Below are 23,366 nucleotides of genomic sequence, written 5' to 3'. Positions count from 1 at the left end.
CTGGGCAATATATTGGTGACGACTCCCCTGTTGAGGCTGGTAGGGCTGTGAGTCTAAACCACAAAAATGGCCATGTCGTCCCCAACCAGATTGGGACCAGCCTCCAACATTGACTGGGAACAAGTGGCCATATTAGTGTGCTGGGTTATACCCTGACATTTGGGAATGATGGTGCCAATGTTGGGAAGGGGGGGAAGGGGGTGAGGTGTAGGCCCACGTGTAGGAGGATCCTCAGACCCTGATTGAGCAAGCACTTGGGGGTGTGGGTTAAGACGCATGAGATTCCTGGGTGACAGCTGCCACCTCTCCAGAAACTCAAACAGCTCATAAAGGGTATTGGGGGGTGTGCTTGCGTCAATTAGGATCTAAATGGATCCTCGCACACTTAGCTGCACCTCACGGGGAAGGGACCGCAGATAATGGGCAAGGCTGCATGAGTACTCCTCCTCCCCATCATCAGTGGCAACTCTGTTATGGGAATTTTTGGCCCCTGTATCCACATTGGTCATGGTATCAGTGGCAGGGATATGGCGCCTTCGTCTCCGTCGCCTGGATGGCACAGCAGGCTGGGGGGAGCCCTCTAGTCAAACAGTTGAGCTGCTGCTGTTGCACTGTCCATCATGGATGTCAGGTGGTGATGCAGCTGACGGTCCTTGTTGTGGCTCTGTTCCTGGTGGTGGTGTTTCTGGTGGCGGCCCGGGTTCTAGGGCAGGATCAGGTCGAGCCGGAGGAGTGACTTGGGCCTGGCTCCTTGGAAGCTCACAAGATGGTCCAGACCGCTCTACCCCTCCACCTACAGGATTTATGGCCTCTGATTCAGACCCTGTCTCCCATTCAGTGAGTGAGTTCTGTGATTAAATCTAAAATGTAGAAAAAGGAAATTTTTGATCGGGCCCTATAAAGCATTTGTGTCATGTGGTGTTTTTGTTATACTTACGGTCTGAGATCCATAATTGGAGCGAGGAATGAGAAGTGGTCAAAATAAACATATTTCCGCTTTGTGTGGGCCCCTGAACCACTTCTTGCCCGCTGCTGGCGCTCACGGCAATACTGGTCACGGATGCTGCACCAGCGTCTCATCACATCTTCGACTGCAATGTGACATAAAAGAATGAAAACTTACAACTTGCCTAAAACAAGTTTTTGAACTAGTATAAAAGTCATGTGGCCTACTAGGGTGTGAGTTCTACCCAGGGTGGCATTTAGCATTGGTGCAACCAGGCCAGATGCATAGGGTCACAGTAGCTCATGTGGCAATTAGCAACTCTTTAAACTGTTTTTGCTAGGCTTTATGAGGAGCTTGGGGACAGGGTAACATTCTCTCAGGGTCAAACAGTGTGTCCAAAAATAATTTACAAGACACAACAGCCCAATATCAGAAGCACAGGATGTGGGGGGCCTACTTATAACATTTTTTGGGATGGCAGGTAATTTAACATACATAATTTATGTGCACGTACTTATGTGCTGCTGCTCCTCACGTAGCCGATCACCAAAATCAGGGAACATTTTGCGACATATGCGCCTCCATGCAGACTCCTTTGTTGCCTGGTCGGCATAATGTGCATCCCGTTGGTCCCATAATTCCGGGTGATCATGCACAAGAACAATTAGCAGCTCCACATTGAGATTATGGTAGGGTGCCATGATGCTGTACTCCGTGGAGGCGTACTTCCTGCATGTCTGGAGCCCATTTTGAGTTCATTTGCATGTCTAAGCTTCCTGATGATGGATTGGCCCATTTTCTGTCACCTGCCAAAAGACCTGCGTATTTCTCGCAAGTCACACGTGTGGTCCGTGTGTAATCCGTACTTTTTGCGCACCCATAGACTTGCATTGGCGTACTATGGGCGTAGTATGCTGACAATCACAGCATGCTGCGATTGGCACGGACCGTAGAATACGGACGAGAAATATACGGCTGTTGGGAGCAAACCCATAGAGAATCATTGGTCCGTGTGTAATGCGTGCTTTTAACGCCTCTCACTCGTCCGTATTCCTCTCTAGTGTGACCCCGGCCTAAGTGTGTGACTGTTGTGCAGCCAAGCTTGAGCACATTTTATGCCTATGGGTCCGGCTCATCATTTGGGTTTTCTTTTAGTCATTTTTCTTTTTTTGTCTTGTGGTATTCGTTGACGTGTTTTGCGTCAAATTCTTCAAATTGGATCACACGATTCATAAATTTTATACAACATTAAATTATTATTTTTTTAATATTGTCCTTTACCTGATTGGTGAAAAATTATTGTACGTTTTGCAAAGTGGAGCAAGATTTGTGCCGAAATACCTAGTGTATACAACATTTTTCCAGAGGATAACTGAAGCACATTTGGTCCAGATTTTGTTAGAAACCCGAAACTATGACTAGAATGGCAAACATAAAAAGCAAGCAAACAAATATAAAATTGGTTTTAAATTAAGGAGAAGATTTAGGCACTAAAGAAAAAGCATAAAAAAACAGAACAAATAAACAACAAAAAGGCTCAAATGCAATAATGAATTTGACCCTTTAAATACGAAGCTTAATCTTGTAATGAATGACAGCAATTACATTTTTTCTTTGCATTTTAACTCCAGTAACTTTTTTTTAAAAATCCATCATTGTAACCATATCAGGGCTTGACATTTGCAAGTTGTATTTTTAAATGGCTTCATTTTGGGGTACATTTAATGTATTGTATAATTTTTACTAATTTTGTGGAGTTTGATGGTGAAAAAAACCTACTGAAATTGTGCCATGATTATTGGATTCTGTTTTTATTTCATTCACTATGACAAAACAAAAAATAAATAAAATAACAATAACAATAATAAATATAAAAAAAAAGAAAACTCATCCAATTGTAGATGTCATAGGATTGATAGATGTGTCAATGCAAGTGATGAAAAAACGGAAACTAATTTTTCAAAACATTTTGCTTTTTTTTTGCCCAGTATTGAGGTTCTACTGTGTGATTTAAACCTGCTACCATGGCCTGCCACATCTTTATAGACTTGTTTCCCAAAGACCACATCTGAGACATCATTTGCCAGGGAACTGTAAAGGGAGCTGATGGCAGTGGATTTTGATGATTTGCATGTCCAAGTGCATTCAACGTGGCAGAACATTCCTCAGGCAATCTTTAGTAACCTCATTGACAGCATTCCAAAGCATTTGAGTTAAAAAAAAACACCTACAATGGCGCATAGAGAAAAAATCAGACAAACAAGGTAGAAAAAACTTAAAAGAAGAATTTGATGCAAAAAAAGGCTTAAAACAGGAAAGACTAAATAAAAAATAGGTGAAAATGCAATATTGAATTAGTCATAAAGTGTCTTATGTTGGAGGAGATTAATTCACTGATTTGTCCAGAGAAACTGGGGACTACCTCTGGGCACAAGCATACCGAAAGAAAAAACCTGAATTTAATGGTCAATGTTGCGAAAATTTAAAAGTAATAAAAAAGATATATTTTAAAATAAATAAAATTATTAAAGAAATTTTTTAGAGACAATAATAATATTTAAAATACCTTTATTATATAATAGTGGTACATATATGTAAAAAAGCAATGTGTGCTCAAATTAATTAGAATATATACCTATGTAGGTTTAATAAACAACATAACCAACGGTCCATACCTATGAAATAATATAATTACACCATTAAAAAGAGTTGTCCAGAAAAAGAGTGACATTTGTTGGCTCATATTGCACTTTTGCAGCTTGCTTTGAATACACTGACACATTGTTTGAGCCTACACTATTGGTTTGGCTCTTTTTATATATTTTTTTTGTCACTCTTTTTCTGGACAACTCTTTTTAATGGTGTAATTATATTATTATTGTCTCTAAAAAATTTCTTTAATAATTTTATTTTATTTTAAAATATATATTTTTTATTACTTTTAAATTTTCGCAACATTGACCATTAAATTCGGGTTTTTTCTTTCGGTATGCAGTTTCTCTCGAATGGTCTACCATTCCTCCATGAGCATCCACTTTTAAACGAACCCTATATGATTTCTGTTATATAATTCCTTTTAATTTTCTACGGTTCTTTGTGGTATTACTAATCAGGTCAATTGGTTTCTCTGGGCACAAGGCAATGTGAACTAACTCATTACTGCAAAGTAACCACACTGCACACAGCAGTTCACATTTCAGCTTCCTAATATTTGTCCTTTTTGTATACTGATGCAAATCTTTTTTTTGTTTATTTAGCCATTTACTACACTGTGAAGACCAATTGGTTGTGATTCAGGATGGCTGCCATAGTGACTACACAATCATCATATCCAGTGCTGCACAGAATATCCGTCAGAACAATTGATGAAGATATAGAAAGAATTGAAAATGGAAACAGCAGGTAAATCAATGTAACATGCAAAAAAAACACATTCACATATTAGGTATCGCCGCGTTCAGAATTGCCCTATCAATAAAGAGTTTTAGCCCCTTAACGACCAGGGGTATTTTTGGTTTTGCATTTTCATTTTTCCCTCCCCTTCTTCCCAGAGCCATAACTTTTTTATTTTTTTTATTTTTCCGTCAATATGGCCATGTGAGGGCTTACTTTTTGTGGGACGAGTTGTACTTCTGAACAACACCATTGGTTTTACCATGTCGTGTACTACAAAACGGAAAAAAAATTCCATGTGCGGTGAAATTGAAAAACAAGTGCAATCCCACTCTTGCTTTTTGCTTGGCTTTTTTGCTATGTTCAATAAATGCTAAAAGTGACCTGCCATTACGATTCTCCAGGTCATTACGAGTTCATAGACACCAAAAATGTCTTGGTTATTTTTTATCTAAGTGGTGAAAAAAAATTCCAACGTTTGTTAAAAAAAAAAAGTTTTCGCCATTTTCCGATACCCGTATCGTCTCCATTTTTTGTGATCTCGGGTTGGGTGCAGGTTTATTTTTTGCTCACTGAGCTGATGTTTTTAATGATACCAATTTTTTGCAGATACATTCTTCTGATCGCCTGTTATTGCATTTTAATGCAATGTCATAGCGACCAAAAAAACACAATTTTGGCGTTTTGATTTTTTTTCTCGCTACTCCGCTTAGCAATCAGGTTAATCCTTTTTTTTATTGATAGATCAGGCGATTCTGAATGCGGCGATACCTAATATGTGTATGGGTGACCTTTTTTATTGTTTTACTTTGAATAGGGTGAAAGGGGGGTAATTTAAACTTTAAGGTTTTTTTATTTTTTTATATATTTTTTAAAACTTTTTTTTACTTTTGGCATGCTTCAATAGAAGCTGCCATAGCACGTTCGTCTCTGCTACATATAGGTGTTGTTCAGATCGCCTATATGTAGCAGAAAAACAGCTGACATGTCCCGGCATTGATGCGGGCTCACCGCCGGAGCCCTCATCAAAGCGGGGGAGACGTCCAATGATGGACTGTAACCGTCATTGGACGTTAAGGGGTTAACCTGATCACTAAAAGGCGTAGCCGGGAAAAATCAAAACGCCAGAATTACGTTTTTTTGGTCACCACTACATTGCATTAAAATGCAATAACGGGCGATAAAAAGAACATATCTGCACACAAGTGGTCTCATTAAAAACGTCAGCTCGGCACGCAAAAAATAAGCCCTCACCCAACCTGAGAACACGAAAAATGGAGATGCTACGGTTCTTGGAATATGGTGCAATTTTTTTATTATTTTATTTTTAGCAAACTTTGGAATTTTTTTGCCACTTAGATCAAAAAGAATCTAGACATGTTTGGAGTCTATGAACTCATAATGACCTGGAGAATCATTATAACAGGTAATTTTTAGCATTTAGTGAACCTAGCAAAAAAGGCACCCAAAAAACAAGTGTGGGATTGCACTTTTTTTGCAATTTCACCGCACTTGGAATATTTTCCCATTCTCAAGTACACGACATGGTAAAACCAATGATGTCATTCAAAAGTACAACTCATCCCGTAAAACATAAGCCCTCACATGGCTATATTGATGGAAAAATAAAAAAGTTATGGCTCTGGGAAGGAGAGCAAAAAATAAAACCGCAAAAACGGAAAAAAGCTCCGGTCATTAAGGGGTAGCATGTTTTTCTCAGAATCGCTGCAGTCAAACATATCTGGCTGAGTTCATACAGCCAGTGCCTGATACGTGCTACCTGTCAATCTCTGTAGATCAGGATAGCAGACTGTCAGTCTCACACTGTTAAATCCCCTTTTATATAAAATAGGCTCTGGAGAGATTCTCAGGTAGATCTATGTCCAGCCCATAGATCTTAAGAGCTCCTTTGCATTTAAGAAAAAAATAGATTTCTCTGAAATAAGACATCAGATAACAGATGTCAAGGCATCATTTTGAGTGAGTAGCTCTGTCACTCTGTATGGTCTCAGGTACACTATATCTACAGACCAGATCACTTATCACTTTTTCTGCTAGCTTTGGTCTAGTCCACGTTTCAGGCTACCCAGAGAAGAGTCCAGTGCATACCAGGAAGCATTCATAAGTACCTAACATATAGTTCATCTGCAGTCTCTGAAACAGGTATTCTGGTTTTGGTGTGCCTTTCTGTGGGACTCAAATAGGACTACTGGGGTTATGTTTCGCACAAACAAGACATACTTTGTAGCCACATTTGAGAACCTTGGGGCCCACCAGTTTGCGGCACTACTGCACACATCAAATACTTTGAATTATGCCTCAGGAAATGTGCCAGGTCATCCATTATGGGGAACAGGCTGCGTGAGAGGCAAATCCTGCTTTTAACCTGCCCTACCCCTGACTCTGACCATACGACACTTGCTTTGGCTGATGCGCACAGTTCATGTGGTGAAGCCTGGGTGTGGAAGATCTGCAGTAGCTCGCGACCAATAACCACTGGGGCAAGGGCAGTGATAATCTTCTCTGTTAAAATGGGATTCCGGCACTCTTGGTCGCGAAGTCCTCTGGGGGAGCCTCATCTGCTATAGCAAGTATTCCAGTCAGAGGTATTGGTACTGCTTCCTTAGCCACCTGGTTGGCCAAGGCATTGCCTACTACAAGGGTTTTTGTTCCTGTGTGTGTGCTGGTACTTTGACTATGGCTTCCCTTCAGGGACGGATGAGTGCTGTGATTAGCTGCTCTACCACTTGCACATTCTTTATGGGTTTGCCAGCAGAGATCAGGAAATTACAGCTATGCCAAAAGGCGCAAACGTCATGTGCTACCCCAAAAGCATATCATATGTCTGAAAATACATTAATCTCATCCCAGATTGCACTCTGCAGTGAGTGCCTTCAGCTCAGCTGGAGGGTAGTGGTTCTTATATTACTGCCCTACCATTGTGGACTACTGCATACCTGGTGATGAATCATTCTTGTTCGCTGTACCAAGCTCTGAACTGTCTACAAAATACTCAACAAAGGGGTTAGTCAGACCCTTTGTTTTTGCCTCCAACAATGCGTGATAATCTTGTTCATGTGTCAAATCAAACTGAGCTTCCTCATCTGTTAGAAAAACAAGGGCAGGTCTTGGCTCATGGTCCCTCCCTCTTCCCCATCCTGATATCCTCCCCTTTCAAAATCCACTGTAAATTGTGTAGCTGGATTTAGAACATGGCAGCATTTGATAGTTATATGGGAGGTGTTAAACAGGACAACAAGAAACCCTCTCTGGAGCTCTTGGATGTTTTCATGTATTGATAAATTCTGGGTAGCGCTCAACTGGTACTGCTTTATACAGGGGGTTGGGCATCTGGTTTAAGTTTTCTTTCCACAGGTGAATGGGCAGTTTTCCCAAGTCAGGTTTTCTATGTGCCCACAGCTGGCTGGGTATGTTTTTGAGCCAAGATGATAGTTACTTCCCCCATGATGGTTACTTTCCCCTCTCTATCTCCTTATTCCCTTTCTAGGCTGCATGAGTCCAAATTAACTCTTTCTTTGAGATGCTTTCTATTTCAGCACCCTTGGATATTTCCTTTAGATCAACCCTTGCACATTGCGCCACTACAGGCGATGGGTGCATACTGTAGTTTGGACTATAGATCTAAGGCCATTTATGAAACACTGGAACAATAGTAAGGAGTCAATCACTTTCTGTAAAATGACTGAGACTAGAGCTTCCCATGTAGCCTGATATACCTCCTGGACATCCTGGAGACGCATTCTAAATGTTGAGGGTCCATGAACTTTGTAGCGAGAAAAATTAGCTCACTGGGGGACCAGGCCCAATATATTGCTGTTGGTCATATCTGGGGCAGACCATGTATCAGCAGGTTATTTTCTTTCCTAGGAGGTAGAAAGTGTACATGTCTCATGGCTCTCATCGGGAGCATAGGCGCTATTCTTGGGCTTAAGCTGGAGTCACAGATAGCGACTTACCAGCAATCCCGACAATGATATCAACGTGTCAGGATCGCTGGTAAGTCGCTATGTGATCGCTGGTGAGCTGTCAAACAGTCAGCTTCACCAGCGATTAGCACAGCAACGCCACGCGCGCGGCATCGCTGTGTTCGTTAGCGCTGATGCCATGGATCCATGTAAAAAATAGAATTAAAATAAAAAATATTGTTATTCTCACCTTCCGACGTCCCGCGCAGTCTTCCCGCCTCTCTCCACGCTCCGGTCCCAGTAATCCTTTGCGACAATTACCGCGATGACGTCCGTTCTTGCGGGATCGCGAAGTCTCGCGGTCATTCTTGCAAAGGATTACTGGGACCGGGAGCGTGGAGAGAGGCGGGAAGACTGCGCGGGACGTCGGAAGGTGAGAATAACAATATTTTTTATTATTTTACAGCTGATCGCTGGTCTCCTGCCTGTCATACGCAGCGATGCGTGCTGGCCAGCGGGAGATCAGCGACGAAAAAAATGTCCAGAGGTTTCTTGCAGCGATCAGCGATACCGGCAGGGGGGCCGGTCGCTGATCGCTGTCACACACAGCGATCTTGCTGGTGAGATCGCTGTTGTGTCACAAAAGTTGTGACTCAGCAGTGATCTCGCTAGCAAGATTGCTATGTGTGACGGGGCCCTTAGGAACCTACTAAACACATTAATTAACCCCAATTGGATTCTGTTGGCCACAATGTCTGCAATTCCATTCCATTGTTCCTGCATAATGCAATGGTGCTGAAGGAGATGCTAGTTGTACATCAAGTACAAAGACTGCATGAGCCTCTTAGTTTTTTATACTATCCTAGATTACATACGCAGTTCCGTGCCTGGTTTCTTTTGATATATGCTTACTCATTGAGAGATGCTTTGGCTACTTCTAAGCTCATCTCAGCCAGTTCAAGTTTGCTCTTATCTATCTTTCAGTCATTTTTCCCAACTGCAAATACATTTCTCCTATACCTGTTGGAAATTATTTTCAGCTCTGCCCAACACCTGGTCATCTGATGGTTAGACAGAGATCTGGAGAGGCGTACAAGCCACAGTGTCTTGCACTCACTGTGAAATTTGGTGGAGGATCGGTGATGATCTTGGGATGCTTCAGTAAGGCTGGAATTGGGCAGGTTAGGACATATGAATCAAGTCGCATACAAGGTTATCCTGGAAAAACAGTTGATTCCTTCTGCTCAGACAATGTTCCCCAACCCTGAGGACTGTTTTTTTTCCAGCAGGACAATTATTATTATTATTATTATTATTTATTGTTATAGCGCCATTTATTCCATGGCGCTTTACATGTGAGGAGGGGTATACATAAAAACAAGTACAATAATCTTAAAAAATACAAGTCATAACTGGTACAGGAGGAGAGAGGACCCTGCCCGCGAGGGCTCACAATCTTCAAGGGATGGGTGATAATACAGTAGGCGAGGGTAGAGCTGGTCGTGCAGCGGTTTGGTCGATCGGTGGTTACAATGCAATGCGCCATGCCACACACCTAGGTCAATCAATGTGTGGATGAAGGACCAGCACATGAAATCCCTGTCATGGCCAGCCCAATCTCCAGACCTGAACCCTATTGAGACCTCTGGAATGTAATCAAGAGGAAGATCGATGGTCACAAGCCATCAAACAAAGAAGAACTGCTTAAATTTTTGTACCAGGAGTGGCATAAGGTCACCCAAAAGCAGTATGAAAGACTGGTGAAAAGCATGCCAAGATGCATGAAAGCTGTGATTAAAAATCATGGTTATTCCATAAAATATTGATTTCTGAACTCTTCCTGAGTTAAAACATTGCAAAAAAAACCCTGTGTGGGAGAGAAGAACAGACAAATCGTGGCGCTCTAAGTGCATAAACACAATATTGTAGTCTTTAAAGGGTGCATAATTTTATGCACTCACCTGATAGAAGACTAATATGGCTTTAGATTGTGTATCCTCAAAAATCCTTCCTTCTGGGATACTTCTCAACATACAAGGCTTGCAGCTTGCCTCATAGAATCATAGAATCATAGAATCATAGAATCGTAGAGTTGGAAGGGACCTCCTGGGCCATCTGGTCCAACCCCCTGCTCAAAGCAGGATTCGCTAAATCATCCCAGTCAGATGTCTGTCCAGCCTCTGTTTGAAGACTTCCATTGAAGGAGAACTCACCACTTCTCGTGGCAGCCTGTTCCACTCATTGATCACTCTAACTGTCAAAAAGTTTTTTCTAATATCTAATCTGTGTCTCCTCCCATTCAGTTTCATCCCATTGCTTCTAGTCTTTCCTTGTGCAAATGAGAATAAAGTTGATCCTTCTACAATGTGACAGCCCTTTAGATATTTGTAGACAGCTATTAAGTCTCCTCTCAGTCTTCTCTTTTGCAAACTAAACATTCCCAAATCCTGCAACCTTTCCTCATAAGACAGGGTTTGCAGACCGGTCACCATTCTGGTCGCTCTTTTCTGAACTTGCTCCAGTTTGTTGATGTCTTTTTTAAAATGTGGTGCCCAAAACTGGACACAATATTCCAGATGAGGTCTGACCAAAGAGGAGTAGAGGGAAATAATGACTTCACGTGATCTAGACTGTATGCTTCTGTTAATACATCCTAGAATTGCATTTGCCTTTTTTGCTGCTGCATCACACTGTTGACTCATATTCAGTCTGTGATCTATTAGTATACCCAAGTCTTTTTCACATGTGCTGTCACTTAGCCCTATTCCTCCCATTCTATATATGCTTTTTCCATTTTTATTGCCCAGATGTAGTACTTTGCATTTCTCCCTGTTAAAAACCATTCTGTTAGTTGCTGCCCACTTCTCCAGTTTATTTAAATCTTTTTGAATCCTCTCTCTCTCTTCTCTAGTATTAGCTATCCCTCCTAGCTTTGTGTCATCAGCAAATTTAATCAGTTTACCCTCAATTCCTTCATCTAAATCGTTGATAAAGATGTTGAACAATACAGGGCCCAGGACAGAGCCCTGTGGTACCCCACTTGAGACATTCTTCCAACTGGATGTGCAGCCATTTACGACCACTCTTTGGGTCCGATCACTAAGCCAGTTATGAATCCACCTAACAGTTGCCTTGTCCATTCCATACTTAATCATTTTTTCAATAAGGATTGTATGAGAGACTTTGTCAAATGCTTTGCTGAAGTCAAGATATACTATATCTACAGCATTTCCTTGATCCACCCAATCAGTGATACCGTCATAGAAGGAAATTAAGTTAGTCTGACATGACTTATTAGTTACAAACCCATGCTGACTCTGTTTAATCACTTCATTCTTATCCAGGTATTGACATACATGTTGTTTAATAATTTGTTCAAAGATCTTTCCTGGTATAGAAGTCAGACTCACCGGCCTATAGTTACCTGGGTCCACCTTCTTCCCCTTTTTGAAGATAGGAACAACATTTGCTCTTCTCCAGTCTTCTGGCACTTCTCCTGTTCTCCAAGAATTTTCAAAGATTATAGAGAGGGGTTCAAAAATTTCTTCTGCTATCTCCTTCAGTACTCTGGGGTGTAATTCATCTGGACCTGGAGACTTGAATTCATTTAGGCTAGCTAAGTGTTTCCTCACTATCTTTCTGTTTATAGATATCCTGGATTCTTCTATTCCCTTAATAGGACAGTGAATAACAGTTGATGTTACATTTCCTTTCTGAGAGAAAACAGATGCAAAATAGGAATTTATAAGTTCAGCCTTCTCAACATCCTGTCTTACCATTTCATCATTTTCATCCTGTAAAAATCCTATGGCATCTTTGACTTTTCTTTTACTTTTGACATATCCCCAAAATCCTTTATTATTGCTTTTGACATCTCTTGCAAGCCTCAATTCATTTTCAGCTTTAGCTAATCTGATTTGTGCCCTGCAGGTTCTGCAGACAGCATTATATTCTTCTTTAGATATGCCTCCCTCTTTCCATTTTATAAACATTTTTTTCTTCCTTTTTAGCATGTGCTTAAGTTCTGTGTTCATCCATCCTGGTTTCCTTAACTGCTTCCTATTCTTCCCTCTTTTCGGAATTGTTAACAACTGTGCTTTGAGAATTTCATTTTTCAAGATTTCCCATCCTTCCTGGACATTTTTGTCTTTAAGGATATCCAGCCATTGGATCCCTCCAATTCTCTTTCTGAATCCCCTAAAATCTGCCTTTCTGAAATCTAACCTTGACGTCTGAGTCTTCACAGGTCTTCCGCCTCTAGTTATCCAAAATTCTAAAATAGCATGGTCGCTACCTCCTAGGGTCCCAGCCACTTTTACCTCCTCAACCATTTCCTCCCTGTTTATAAGGATTAGATCCAAAGTAGCAGTTCCCCTTGTTTTCTCCCTTACCTTTTGGAAGATAAAGTTGTCAGCAAGAGAGGATAAGAATTTCCTTGACCTGTTAGTTTTGCCTGAGAGAGATTCCCAACAAATGTCTGGATAGTTGAAATCTCCCATGACAACTATGTCATATTTTTTGGAGAACTTGGCCATTTGATGCATAAAGAGTTCATCCATAGCTTCAGGTTGCACAGGCGGCCTGTAGTAAATGCCTACAATTGTGTCCTTTCCATTGTTCTGTCCTTGTATTCTTACCCAAACAGTTTCCACAGAACTCCCAGTCTCTGAAGCTTCAATCTCTGTGCAGATATACGCATTTCTAACATACAATGCGACACCCCCTCCTCGTTTATCAAGTCTGTTTCTTGCAAATAAGTTGTATCCTTCTAGTCTTGTATTCCAATCATGTGTATTGTCCCACCAAGTTTCAGTGATTCCAATGACATCATATTTCTTTTCCTGTGTTAGTAGTTCCAATTCTCCTTGTTTGTTGCCCATGCTTTGTGCATTAGTATAGAAACATTTTAGTTTGTGATTGGTTTCTCTTTCTCCAATATTTTTATTAATTAGATTCTTTCGTCTTTGTTCTTCCTTTCCACTTCTAATAGCAGAGTTCTCAATAGCATTTGTCAGGTGTATGGCTTTTTCTGGTCTTTTGCTTCCCTTCCCATGTTGTTCTAGTTTAAAGCTCTCCTTACAAGTGTAACAAGGCGACTTCCAAATACATGCTTTCCAGTCTTCGTAAGGTGCACCCCATCTCTAGCAAGTAGTCCATCGTATAAGTAGTTCACTCCGTGATCCAGAAATCCAAATCGTTGCTGACGGCACCATCGACGTAGCCAGTTGTTCACCTGCAGAATCTTATTCCACCTCCTTGTTCCATGGCCATCCACTGGGAGGATGGAAGAGAAGACCACCTGCGCTCCCAGTTCTTTCACTTTCTTGCCTAAGTCTTCAAAGTCTCTGCAGATGGTTTCCAGGTCGTTTCTTGCAGTGTCATTTGTCCCCACATGTAGTAGCAGGAATGGGTAGTCATCTGTAGGTCTGAAGAGTCCTGATATCCTGTCAGACACATCTTTAATTTTTGCACCTGGAAGACAACACATTTCTCTTGAAGTTATATCCGGTCTGCAGATAGCGGCCTCAGTTCCTCTCAACAGGGAATCCCCCATGACCACCACTCTCCGTTTCTTCTTCACAACATTTTTCTTTCTCCATCCAGGAGGACTCTGAAGGCGTACAAGGTTGCTGCTTGTTGGCAAAGTATTTTCCTGATGTATTTCTTCATTGTTTTCCTGCGTGAGAGCCTGGTACTGGTTTCTGAGCAGTATGGGTGCTGACTGCCTCCTGATCCTCCTGCTTCTCTGGGTCACATGTCTCCATTCCTCTGTTTCTTCAGGTGCACTTCGAATTCCTTCTCTTTCTGAAGCATGAAGAGATAATTCTGCTCTGTCTAAGAACTCTTCACCTTCCTTAATGATCTTCAACGTAGCTAACCTCTCTTCGAGATTTTGCAACTTTTCCTCCAACAGGGACACAAGCTTGCATTTGTGGCATGTGAAGTTTGGCTTTTCCACTGGTAAGTCTGTGAACATGTAGCAAGAAATGCAGCTCACCAAATGGCTCCTGGCCTCTTCCATCTTGAGATTTCTTAAAAACGATGAAAGATGAGCCGGAGCGCGGTTTTTCCGATTTCCTCTTTTCAGCTGCAACGGCCAAAACCCAGTGATCGTTGAGCTCGCGGAGACTCTTCACTTATCCCAGAAGGCACTGGGAATATGCAAATGATCTCCTCAAGACTCTTCCCCTGGTTTTCCGATTTCCTCTTTTCAGCTGCAACGGCCAAAACCCAGTGATCGTTGAGCTCGCGGAGACTCTTCACTTATCCCAGAAGGCACTGGGAATATGCAAATGATCTCCTCAAGACTCTTCCCCTGGTTTTCCGATTTCCTCTTTTCAGCTGCAACGGCCAAAACCCAGTGATCGTTGAGCTCGCGGAGACTCTTCACTTATCCCAGAAGGCACTGGGAATATGCAAATGATCTCCTCAAGACTCTTCCCCTGGTTTTCCGATTTCCTCTTTTCAGCTGCAACAGCCAAAACCCAGTGATCGTTGAGCTCGCGGAGACTCTTCACTTATCCCAGAAGGCACTGGGAATATGCAAATGATCTCCTCAAGACTCTTCCCCTGGTGGATCCAAGTGAAAGAGCCAGATTCAGGCTCACACAGGATGAGTAAATCAAGAAAGGCACATCCAGCCCATGAATGGCAGCGCTTCCCAGGACTCACATCCAAAGATTATATTTCATATTTTTTTATTTGATAGGTTAAAAAAGAGGAGATGCAGCGCATTTCGGTTACAGTGTATATCCTTCATCAGGTAACATAAAAACACAGTACAAATCCTAATAGTATGAAATTCAGTTACACATATATAGATCAATCAGTGGGTGTGTTCCTGAACTTGGTCCACACCCTAAGTCAAGTTTCTGAGACTGGGATAAAAGGTTGCTGCTATATATAAGTGTAATTGAATTTTACACTATTAGGATTTGTACTGTGTTTTTATGATACCTGATGAAGGATATACACTGTATCTGAAACGCGTTGTATCTCCTCTTTTTTAACCTATCAAATAAAAAAATATGAAATATCATCTTTGGATGTGAGTCCTGGGAAGCGCTGCCATTCATGGGCTGGATGTGCCTTTCTTGAGTTAAAACATTAGTATTGTTGTTTCTAAATGATTATGAACTTGTTTTCTTAGCATTACTTGAGGTCTGCAAGCACTGTATTTTTTTATTTTGACCATTTCTCATTTTCTGAAAATAAATACAAAATTTAGTGCTTGGAAATTCGAAGACATGTTTTCAGTAGTTTATAGAATAAAAGAGCAATTTATATTTTACTCAAAAATATACCTGTAAAGAGAAAAATCAGACAAAATGAAAATTTTTCAGTTGTCTCTTAATTTTTGCCAGAGCTGTATATATTGTGCAGAGGATATAAGATGCGACAGGTGCTCTCTTCTTTCCGATGCATGTAGAATACATGGAGCATTCTGCACTTGATAAGAAATAGTATTCATTAAAGGGGTTGTCCACTACTGGACAACCCTAGCTTAGTGAATTCAATAGCCCAATTGAAGTAAAAACAATATATATCCACCTCTTGCAGCAGTGCTGTTCCTGTGAAGCTATAGGAGTGGTGAAGGTGATGTTCTAGTCTTTGACACCCCAAGTGAGGCTGCAGGTTAGAGTAGACAGTGTTAACTGTAACGGCCGGCCCAGATTAAGGAGGAATAGCTGAGAGTGCCAAGTTAAGTTAGAGGAAGTGAGGTGGTGAAGTGACAGCAGCGGTCACAGGCAATAGGCTGCTAGAGACAGCGTGAGCCTGTTACTTGGGGCAGTGGATTGCCAAAGAACCTTTCCGTGTGAGTCCATCTGTCGGCCTGGGAAGCTCGAGATGGATATCAGAGCCTTTAGGTGCACTAAGCCTGCGGTGCTGCAGGGAAAGATGGACTCAAACTCTCAGAGGTGGGAGGTCATGAAACCCAGGTGTACTGCTTGTGGAAAAGAGTTCCTAGCACTAGAGAAGTTACCAAGAGGCATGCTCCACCATGCTGAGACCTGGGACTGAAGTTAAATCCAGTACCTGTGGGAAAGACTGTAACCCGTTGGGTCATATCCTATCTGCTTGATTGTAATGACTGAAAGCTGCCAAGTAAAAGTTTGACTGTTTTACCAAATTCATTGTCACCTATATTGTTTGCTGCGAAGGTTCTGGAAGATGAATGCAAAGCCTGGAACCAGTGGAGGCCTATGGGCCACAAGTAGGTGTGATGAACCCTACACATAGCAGCATACTGGGACTGGGACACCTTTTGTCTGTAGGCTGCCAGAGCGAGCAGAAGCAGTAGATCGCCCGTGACTACCTCTCCTAGGCACCCTACAATGTCATCAGTGCTATTACAAGAAGATGATGTGACATTATGGTGTCACGTAACTTCTGCAGGCGATCAGCGGCCCTTGTTTTGCGCAGCCTTTATTATTTGCCAAAATGGACATCCTCTATGACAGAATAGTCATGAGTTGCAACTTGCAGCCAAAGAGCGGCTGTTGATTGGCTACAGTGAGAATGTAATAATACGGCTGGGTTGCACAGGTCAGCACAATCCATACTCACTGTGCTGTCAGCTGCTTCTTCCCTGCTGTGTTCCTCGTTCTTCCGTTCACTTAAAGGACAGGAGTCAGAGTCCAAAGCAACTTTAAACATAACGGGTTTATTTATTTATTCTCTTCAGGACACAGCACATCCATAACACTTCCAGCACACTTGTCACAGTACTAGCAATGCATTATTCTTTTTCTTTCCCTTACTTCTTCTACTTCACTGGAATAGGCCACAAAGTTACAACGGGACGAGGAAATCGGTGAAATCGGCACTTCAACCTATCTCCCTGGAACCGACTTCAGCCCAAACAAGGAAATAATCATCTACTTGGTCGTCTACCCCCTTTTGGTTATCCTGCCTGCGCACTCGCTGGTGGCCCTATCTACTACTTCAGCACCAAAACTTCTTCAGTAACTTCATCAGTAACTTCTTCACTACGATGCTGTGGATACCATGCACTGCACGCTTCTCTTCCTCCTGAGTACTTCCACTCCTTTCTATGGTTGGCTGGGTTTCTCTACTTGGGAACGTTGTGTGATAGCTAAGCATCTCAGGCCCCAAGGCCACCTGAGCACACCATGGGTCTACCCCGTCTGACTATATTCAGGATCTGTCTACCTTATTCCCCAGCTACCACTCCTACAAATAACCTCTAAAGTGTCCTACAACTAGCTTTCCTATGCAGTGTACTCAGTGCCCGATCTAGTGGCCTTTTCCTTAACTGCACTGTCCCTAGCTTACATATAGCAATAAACATGTATATACAGAATACAAAGACACGTAAATACTGATAGCAATTATGTACATGTAAACAGTAGCATCAACATTTAAAGGACTAGTGTCACGAAGCGACTGGCCCTGCGTGACTTGACCCAACGATCAGTCGGTCACCAAACAACAAGACAAAACAAGGGGATACCGGGGACACAATTACAATGGTGGGCCTTTCAATAGGGAATGGGGAAGTGGACACCTCCTGCACTCTCCTAAGGAAGAGCCCTGAACTCTCTTCACGTTCCCTATACAGATTCTTTCAACCTGTCGCCGACCAGGATACCTAGGTCCCTCACTTACTCTGCACCTATCACTTACTAGGGAACTGGCAAGTGCGGACACTGGTCCCACCGCTGTTCTAATAAGACACCAGGGAAAATAACAGACAGGGAAAAACAACAACACTTAGCTTGCTCTGCAGTCATGCACCGGACCACAGAGTAAGGCACCCAAACACCGCTTCCGGCAGGATAACCACTGCTCCAGATCAGCTATAAACAGCACTACTCAAGACAGCTTCTCTCTTCAGCATGGTTGGCTTCCAAATGACCAGTATTACCAACAGTGAGCTACAGCACCTGATGACCTTTTATAGGAAGGAGGGGGGTGGTCGCCACCTGCTGACTAATTAAACATGTAGTAACACCAGCGGCCTCTGGGGGGAAACCCAGCATATGTCTCACTAAAGTTGTAGTAACACCAGCGGCCACCGGGGGGGAAAACCCCAGGAGCAGACTCACTAAACTTGTAGTAACACCAGCGGCCACCAGGGCAAAAACCCATATTAACCCCCGAGGGCCTGAAAGGAAAAAGGTTTATAAAAGAGAATCCCAACTCTGACACAGATCCAAAAATGGATCGTGACAACTAGGCCCTGATCCTCTTACAAGAACATGACGCCTTAATGTGACGTTGCACTCCGGGAACAGCGGCACCAATATCACTACAATGATACATAGTTCTATTATTTACTTTTAATCATTGGGACACACAGTAATTATTATAATGGACCCTTATGTCTCTCAAACAGCTCAAGTACACTTGTGAATTTAAATTATATACATATAATCCTACAAAAACAGGGAAACCTATACCAAGTAAAATCATTAATCTTTATTAACCAAAAATACGTACACCCAAACAAGTAAGACAAGAGTAAAAGGAGATGCAATTACAAATACCTCCTAATTAGACAACTATCCAAAGGTAGAGGATTATTCTAAGCTTGTATGTTAGAACATAGTACAAAACAGCACTCTGTGAACAGCCAACTTCTTTAGCAATGACCTTTTGTGTCTTACCCTCCTTGTGGAGTGTGGCAATGACTGCCTTCTGAACATCTGTCAAGTCCACAGTCTTCCCCATGATTGTGGAGCCTATTAAAACAGACTAAGGGACTTTTTAAATGCTTAGGAAGCCTTTGCAGGTGTTTTTTTGTCAATTATTCTAATTTCCTGAGATAATGACTTTTGGGTTTTCATTGGCTGTAAACCATAATCATCAACATTAACAGAAACACTTGAAAGGCATCACTCTGTTTGTAATGACTCTATATAATGTATGAGTTTCTCTTTTTGTATTGAACAACTGAAATAAATTAACTTTTTGATGATATTCTAATTTTTTGATAAGCACTTGTATGAGCACGTGTTACAAAATCATGGCACTAACAAGTATGATTAGATAAAGATTAAGTGGCCAAAAAACTGTATTATGATTAGCATATGGTAGGCACCAAACCCGTTACAGATTTTGCACTTGGAACCAAAGAGCTGCATGTTCTGCCTCTGATAACCATTATTTTATCTACATGTCTACATTATACAGTATTGTACAAAAGTTTTAGGCAGATGTGAAAAAATTCTGCAAAAAATGCCTTAAAAAATAGAAGTGTTAATAGTTTATTTTTGTCAATCAACAAAAAGCAAAAATATAAATCAAACCAATATTTACTGTTACCTCACTTGCCTTGAAAATAGCATATATTCTTGCACACAGTTTTTAAAGGAACTTGGCAAATAGATTATTCCAAACATCTTGGAGAACTAACTACAGATCTTCTGTGAACGTAAATTCACACAAATCCTTCTGTCACATGTAATCCCAGACAGACATGATGCAGATATTAGGGCTCTATGAAGACCGTATCATCACTTCCAGGACTCCTTGTTCTGCTTTAGACTCAAGATCGTTCTTAACGCGGACCTGCCTTTATTTCTCAGCACTGAGGACACCATTAATTCTCACCAATTCCCCAACTCCATTTGATGAAATGCAGACCTCAAACTTCCAAGGAATCTCGACCATGCTTAACTGTTGCCTGTAGACACTCATTATTCTCATTATTCTCCAGCTCTTTGGAGAAAAATCTTCTGTTACAGCCAAACATTTCACATTTTCACCAGTAGAGATGAGCTAACCTGAGTGATAAAGTTTGGGGTTTGTACCGAACACAGACTTTTTATTTTTGGTAGTCTGGGAAATAAATAATTGTCATCAGTCATCTTGTTGCCATTTCTAGGGCAAATAAATATTTTTTCTGGACCAGTGTTTTTTTTGCAGTCTGAGAAATAAATAATTGGCATCAGCTGTCTTGTTGCCATTTCAAGGCCAAATAAATAATATTTCCAAACTGGTGTGTGTTTTATAGCAGTATGGGAAGTAAATAATTGGCACCAGCCATCTTGTTGCCATTTTTAGGCCAAAGAAATAATTTTTCAGGACCACTGTGTGTTTTCTAGTACTTTTGAAAATAAATAATTGACTTCGTTGCCATTTCTAGGCCAAATAAATATTTTTTTCAGGACAGATGTATGCTTCCAGTAGTGCTGCAAATAAATAACTGTCATCAGCCATCTCGTTGCCATTTCTCGACCAAAGAAATAATTTTTTAGGACCACTGTGTGTTTTTTAGTAGTGCTGCAAATAAATAATTGGCATCAGACATCTCATTGCCTTTTATAGGCCAAAGAAATAATTTTTCGGGACCGTTGTGTGTTTTCTAGTACTTTTTAAAATAAATACTGTATTTTTTGGATTATAAGACGCACTTTTCCCCAAAAAAATTTGGGAAGGAAATGGGGAGTGCGTCTTATAGTCAGAATGCAGGTTTACCAGGGGGTTGTGGCAGAGATGTAGCAGTGTCCCTTCCTCAGGGTACCCACGACGGTAGAAGTGTGGAAGCTCGGTGTTGGCAGTGAGCAGTGCGGTGAAGTGCATCTTCCCGAAGCCGTGGGCCGCCGGAGGCGGCGCGTGCACAGATTGAGATCTCGGCTGGGCCTCTTGCGCTCCATTTCCCGGATCATATGGGTTCAGGAATATGGCCGCTGGAGGCCGCTCATGCACAGATTGAGATCCTCAAAACTTTTTGAGAGACAGAGGAGATATCCCCCTAGCCACCCACAAGCCATGATCCTGAATGACAGCACTGTTCGAAACGTGTAGCCATTAATCATGTTACATCATGTCTGTCATCATCTTTCTTTTTAATTTTGACAAATAAAGTTGAATTTTATAAGAAGCTGGAACAACACCTATTTTTTTTATTACATCTCCCTAACCTAATTGCCCACTGGATAAATATAGTGGCAGCTGGGACAGTGGTCGAAGACGTTTTTACCCATGTCCGAGGATTGCTAAATGTTTATCTGTTCAGGTTGCCCTACTCCACTTCCTCTACTGCATCCTCATCTGGTTACAGTAAAACCTGCACCAACCAACTTCAGCACAGCCAAGAGGAAATGACAGCAGGCTGTTGTGAAGCTCATCAGTTTGGCAGACAAAACCCACAACCCGCAGGAGCTGTGGACTGGGATCAAACTGCAAACAGATGAATGGCTGGTGCCTATGAACCTCAAGCTCAGCCTGGTTGTGTGTTAAATCTGGTAGCAGCTATGAGCCTAGCTGATTTGATGCACATCCCTTGCCTGGCACATGTGCTGAACTTGGTGGTGCAGAACGTCCTGAAAACTACCTACACATGTTGAAGCTGCTGCTAAAAGTGTAGGCAGTGTATGTGCACTTTCAACTTTCTCACCTTGTTGCTTGCCTTTCTGCACTGCAGTGTCACTTCTGCTTTCCCGCCCATATCCTATGTACCAACAAGGTGGAACTTCAACCTTGTATGCGCTGAAGAGATTGTGCGAACAGCAGCAGGCAATAGTGGAGTTCCAGCTGCAGCATGCACTGGTGAGTTGCTCAGCAGAACAACACCACTTCACCACTAATGAGTGGGCCTCCATGCAGGACATTTGGGCCGTCTTGCGCTACTTCGAATATTCCACCAATATGGACTACTTAGTTGATGCTATCATCAGTGTTACTATACTACTTATATACCTGCTGGACAAAAATTCAGGCTGTGATGGATGAAGTGTTGGTATCAGAGGAAGAGGAACAGGACCAATTCACACCATTATCTGGCCTGTCATCTACACATGACTCAGAGGGTGGGTTATGGTCCCAACAGTGACCAGGTAGCCAACTGTATAGACAGGGGACAGTTTGGGAGGTTGATGATGAAGAGGAGGAGGAACAACCATGCTCTGAGCAGGGTGGCCCTCAGATAAGCTTACAGGCATCACTGGAGCGTGGCTGGTGGGATACAGCGTACCCTGAAGATACACTTCAAACCGAGGACAGCTCGTCGTTGCTCGTTGTTAATGGCAACCCTGCTGGATCCCAGCTACAAGGACAACATACCATCATTACTTCCGTCATTGCTGCGAGAGCGCCAAATGTGTGAATACAAGCAGACGCTAGTAGAGAAGCTACTAATGGCTTTCCTACCTGAAAGCGGGGCCTCAGTAGAACAACAAGGCAGAAGGAGAGGAGGAAGTCGTCAATGCAGTTAGGATACTGCCAGGACCTCGGAAAGCAGGGTTTGCATAGCCGAAATGTGGTAAAACTTTATAAGCACACCACAACATAGAGCATCACCATGTAACAGGGTCCGTATTAGCAGGAACCAGCATCACAACAACATGGTGGAAGAGTAGATGTCAACAGTTCTCCATGTACTAACAGACGCGTCTGCCTCATTTAACTTCTGGGTCTCCAAATTGGACACATGGCCCGAGCTTGCCCTTTATGCCGTGGAGGTGCTGGCCTGTCCTGCGGCAAGTGTCATGTCAGAATGTGTGATTTGCACGGCAGGGGATGTGATCACAGACAGGCGTATCTGCCTGTCCACATCCAATATAGGTAACCTAACATTTATTAAAATGAACCAGGCGTGGATCCCACAGGTCTTGCTCATACCTTTGGATGACTAGACAACCATACCAGCCGCAACCAGACAGAATTCAACTACATTTGCCATTAATTTCATTTGTGTGCCTCCTCCCCAAGGAAAAAAATGAAACAACTATGTTGTCTACCTCCTCCTCCGCCGCTCCCGCCCATACAGTCACATCCACTTCCTCCTACACTTGGAACTACGCATCGCTATTCTAGATATCTAGTTTTAGTTTTGATAAATTTAGGTTGTTTTAAGTCATTTCCATAAAAGATAAAAAAATACAATATAATAATACATTTCATTTCTATAGCACCAACATATTCCACAGCACTTTACATTTTAGAGGGGACTTGCACAGACAATAAAAGACATTACAGAATAGCAATAATACATAAATCAACAGATACCAAGAAAAATGAGGGCCCTGCCTGCAAGCTTACTATCTATGAGGAAATATAAAAAAAAATAAAAAAAATAAAAATAAATGTTGGATTACTCCTCCCTTGCCTCTTCCACCCATACCGCCACATCC

General features: G+C 42.0%; 1 protein-coding gene across 1 annotated transcript in view; it reads left to right on the top strand.

Annotated features, from left to right (window-relative positions):
• The window catches only part of LOC141100971 (cyclic nucleotide-gated channel cone photoreceptor subunit alpha-like), a 111,411-nt gene that overhangs the window by 39,528 nt on the left and 48,517 nt on the right, over positions 1–23,366 (top strand). The window contains exon 2 of the mRNA XM_073589742.1: positions 4,204–4,348. Within this exon, the coding sequence (XP_073445843.1) occupies positions 4,245–4,348 (104 nt within the window). The 5' untranslated portion in view covers positions 4,204–4,244. The remainder of the gene's footprint in view (positions 1–4,203; positions 4,349–23,366) is intronic.

Source organism: Dendrobates tinctorius, unplaced genomic scaffold (assembly GCF_039654945.1).
Source record: "Dendrobates tinctorius isolate UK_male_01 unplaced genomic scaffold, ASM3965494v1 ptg000112l, whole genome shotgun sequence".
Classification (NCBI taxonomy): domain Eukaryota; kingdom Metazoa; phylum Chordata; class Amphibia; order Anura; family Dendrobatidae; genus Dendrobates; species Dendrobates tinctorius.
This window is presented reverse-complemented; position numbering and strand designations above follow the sequence as displayed.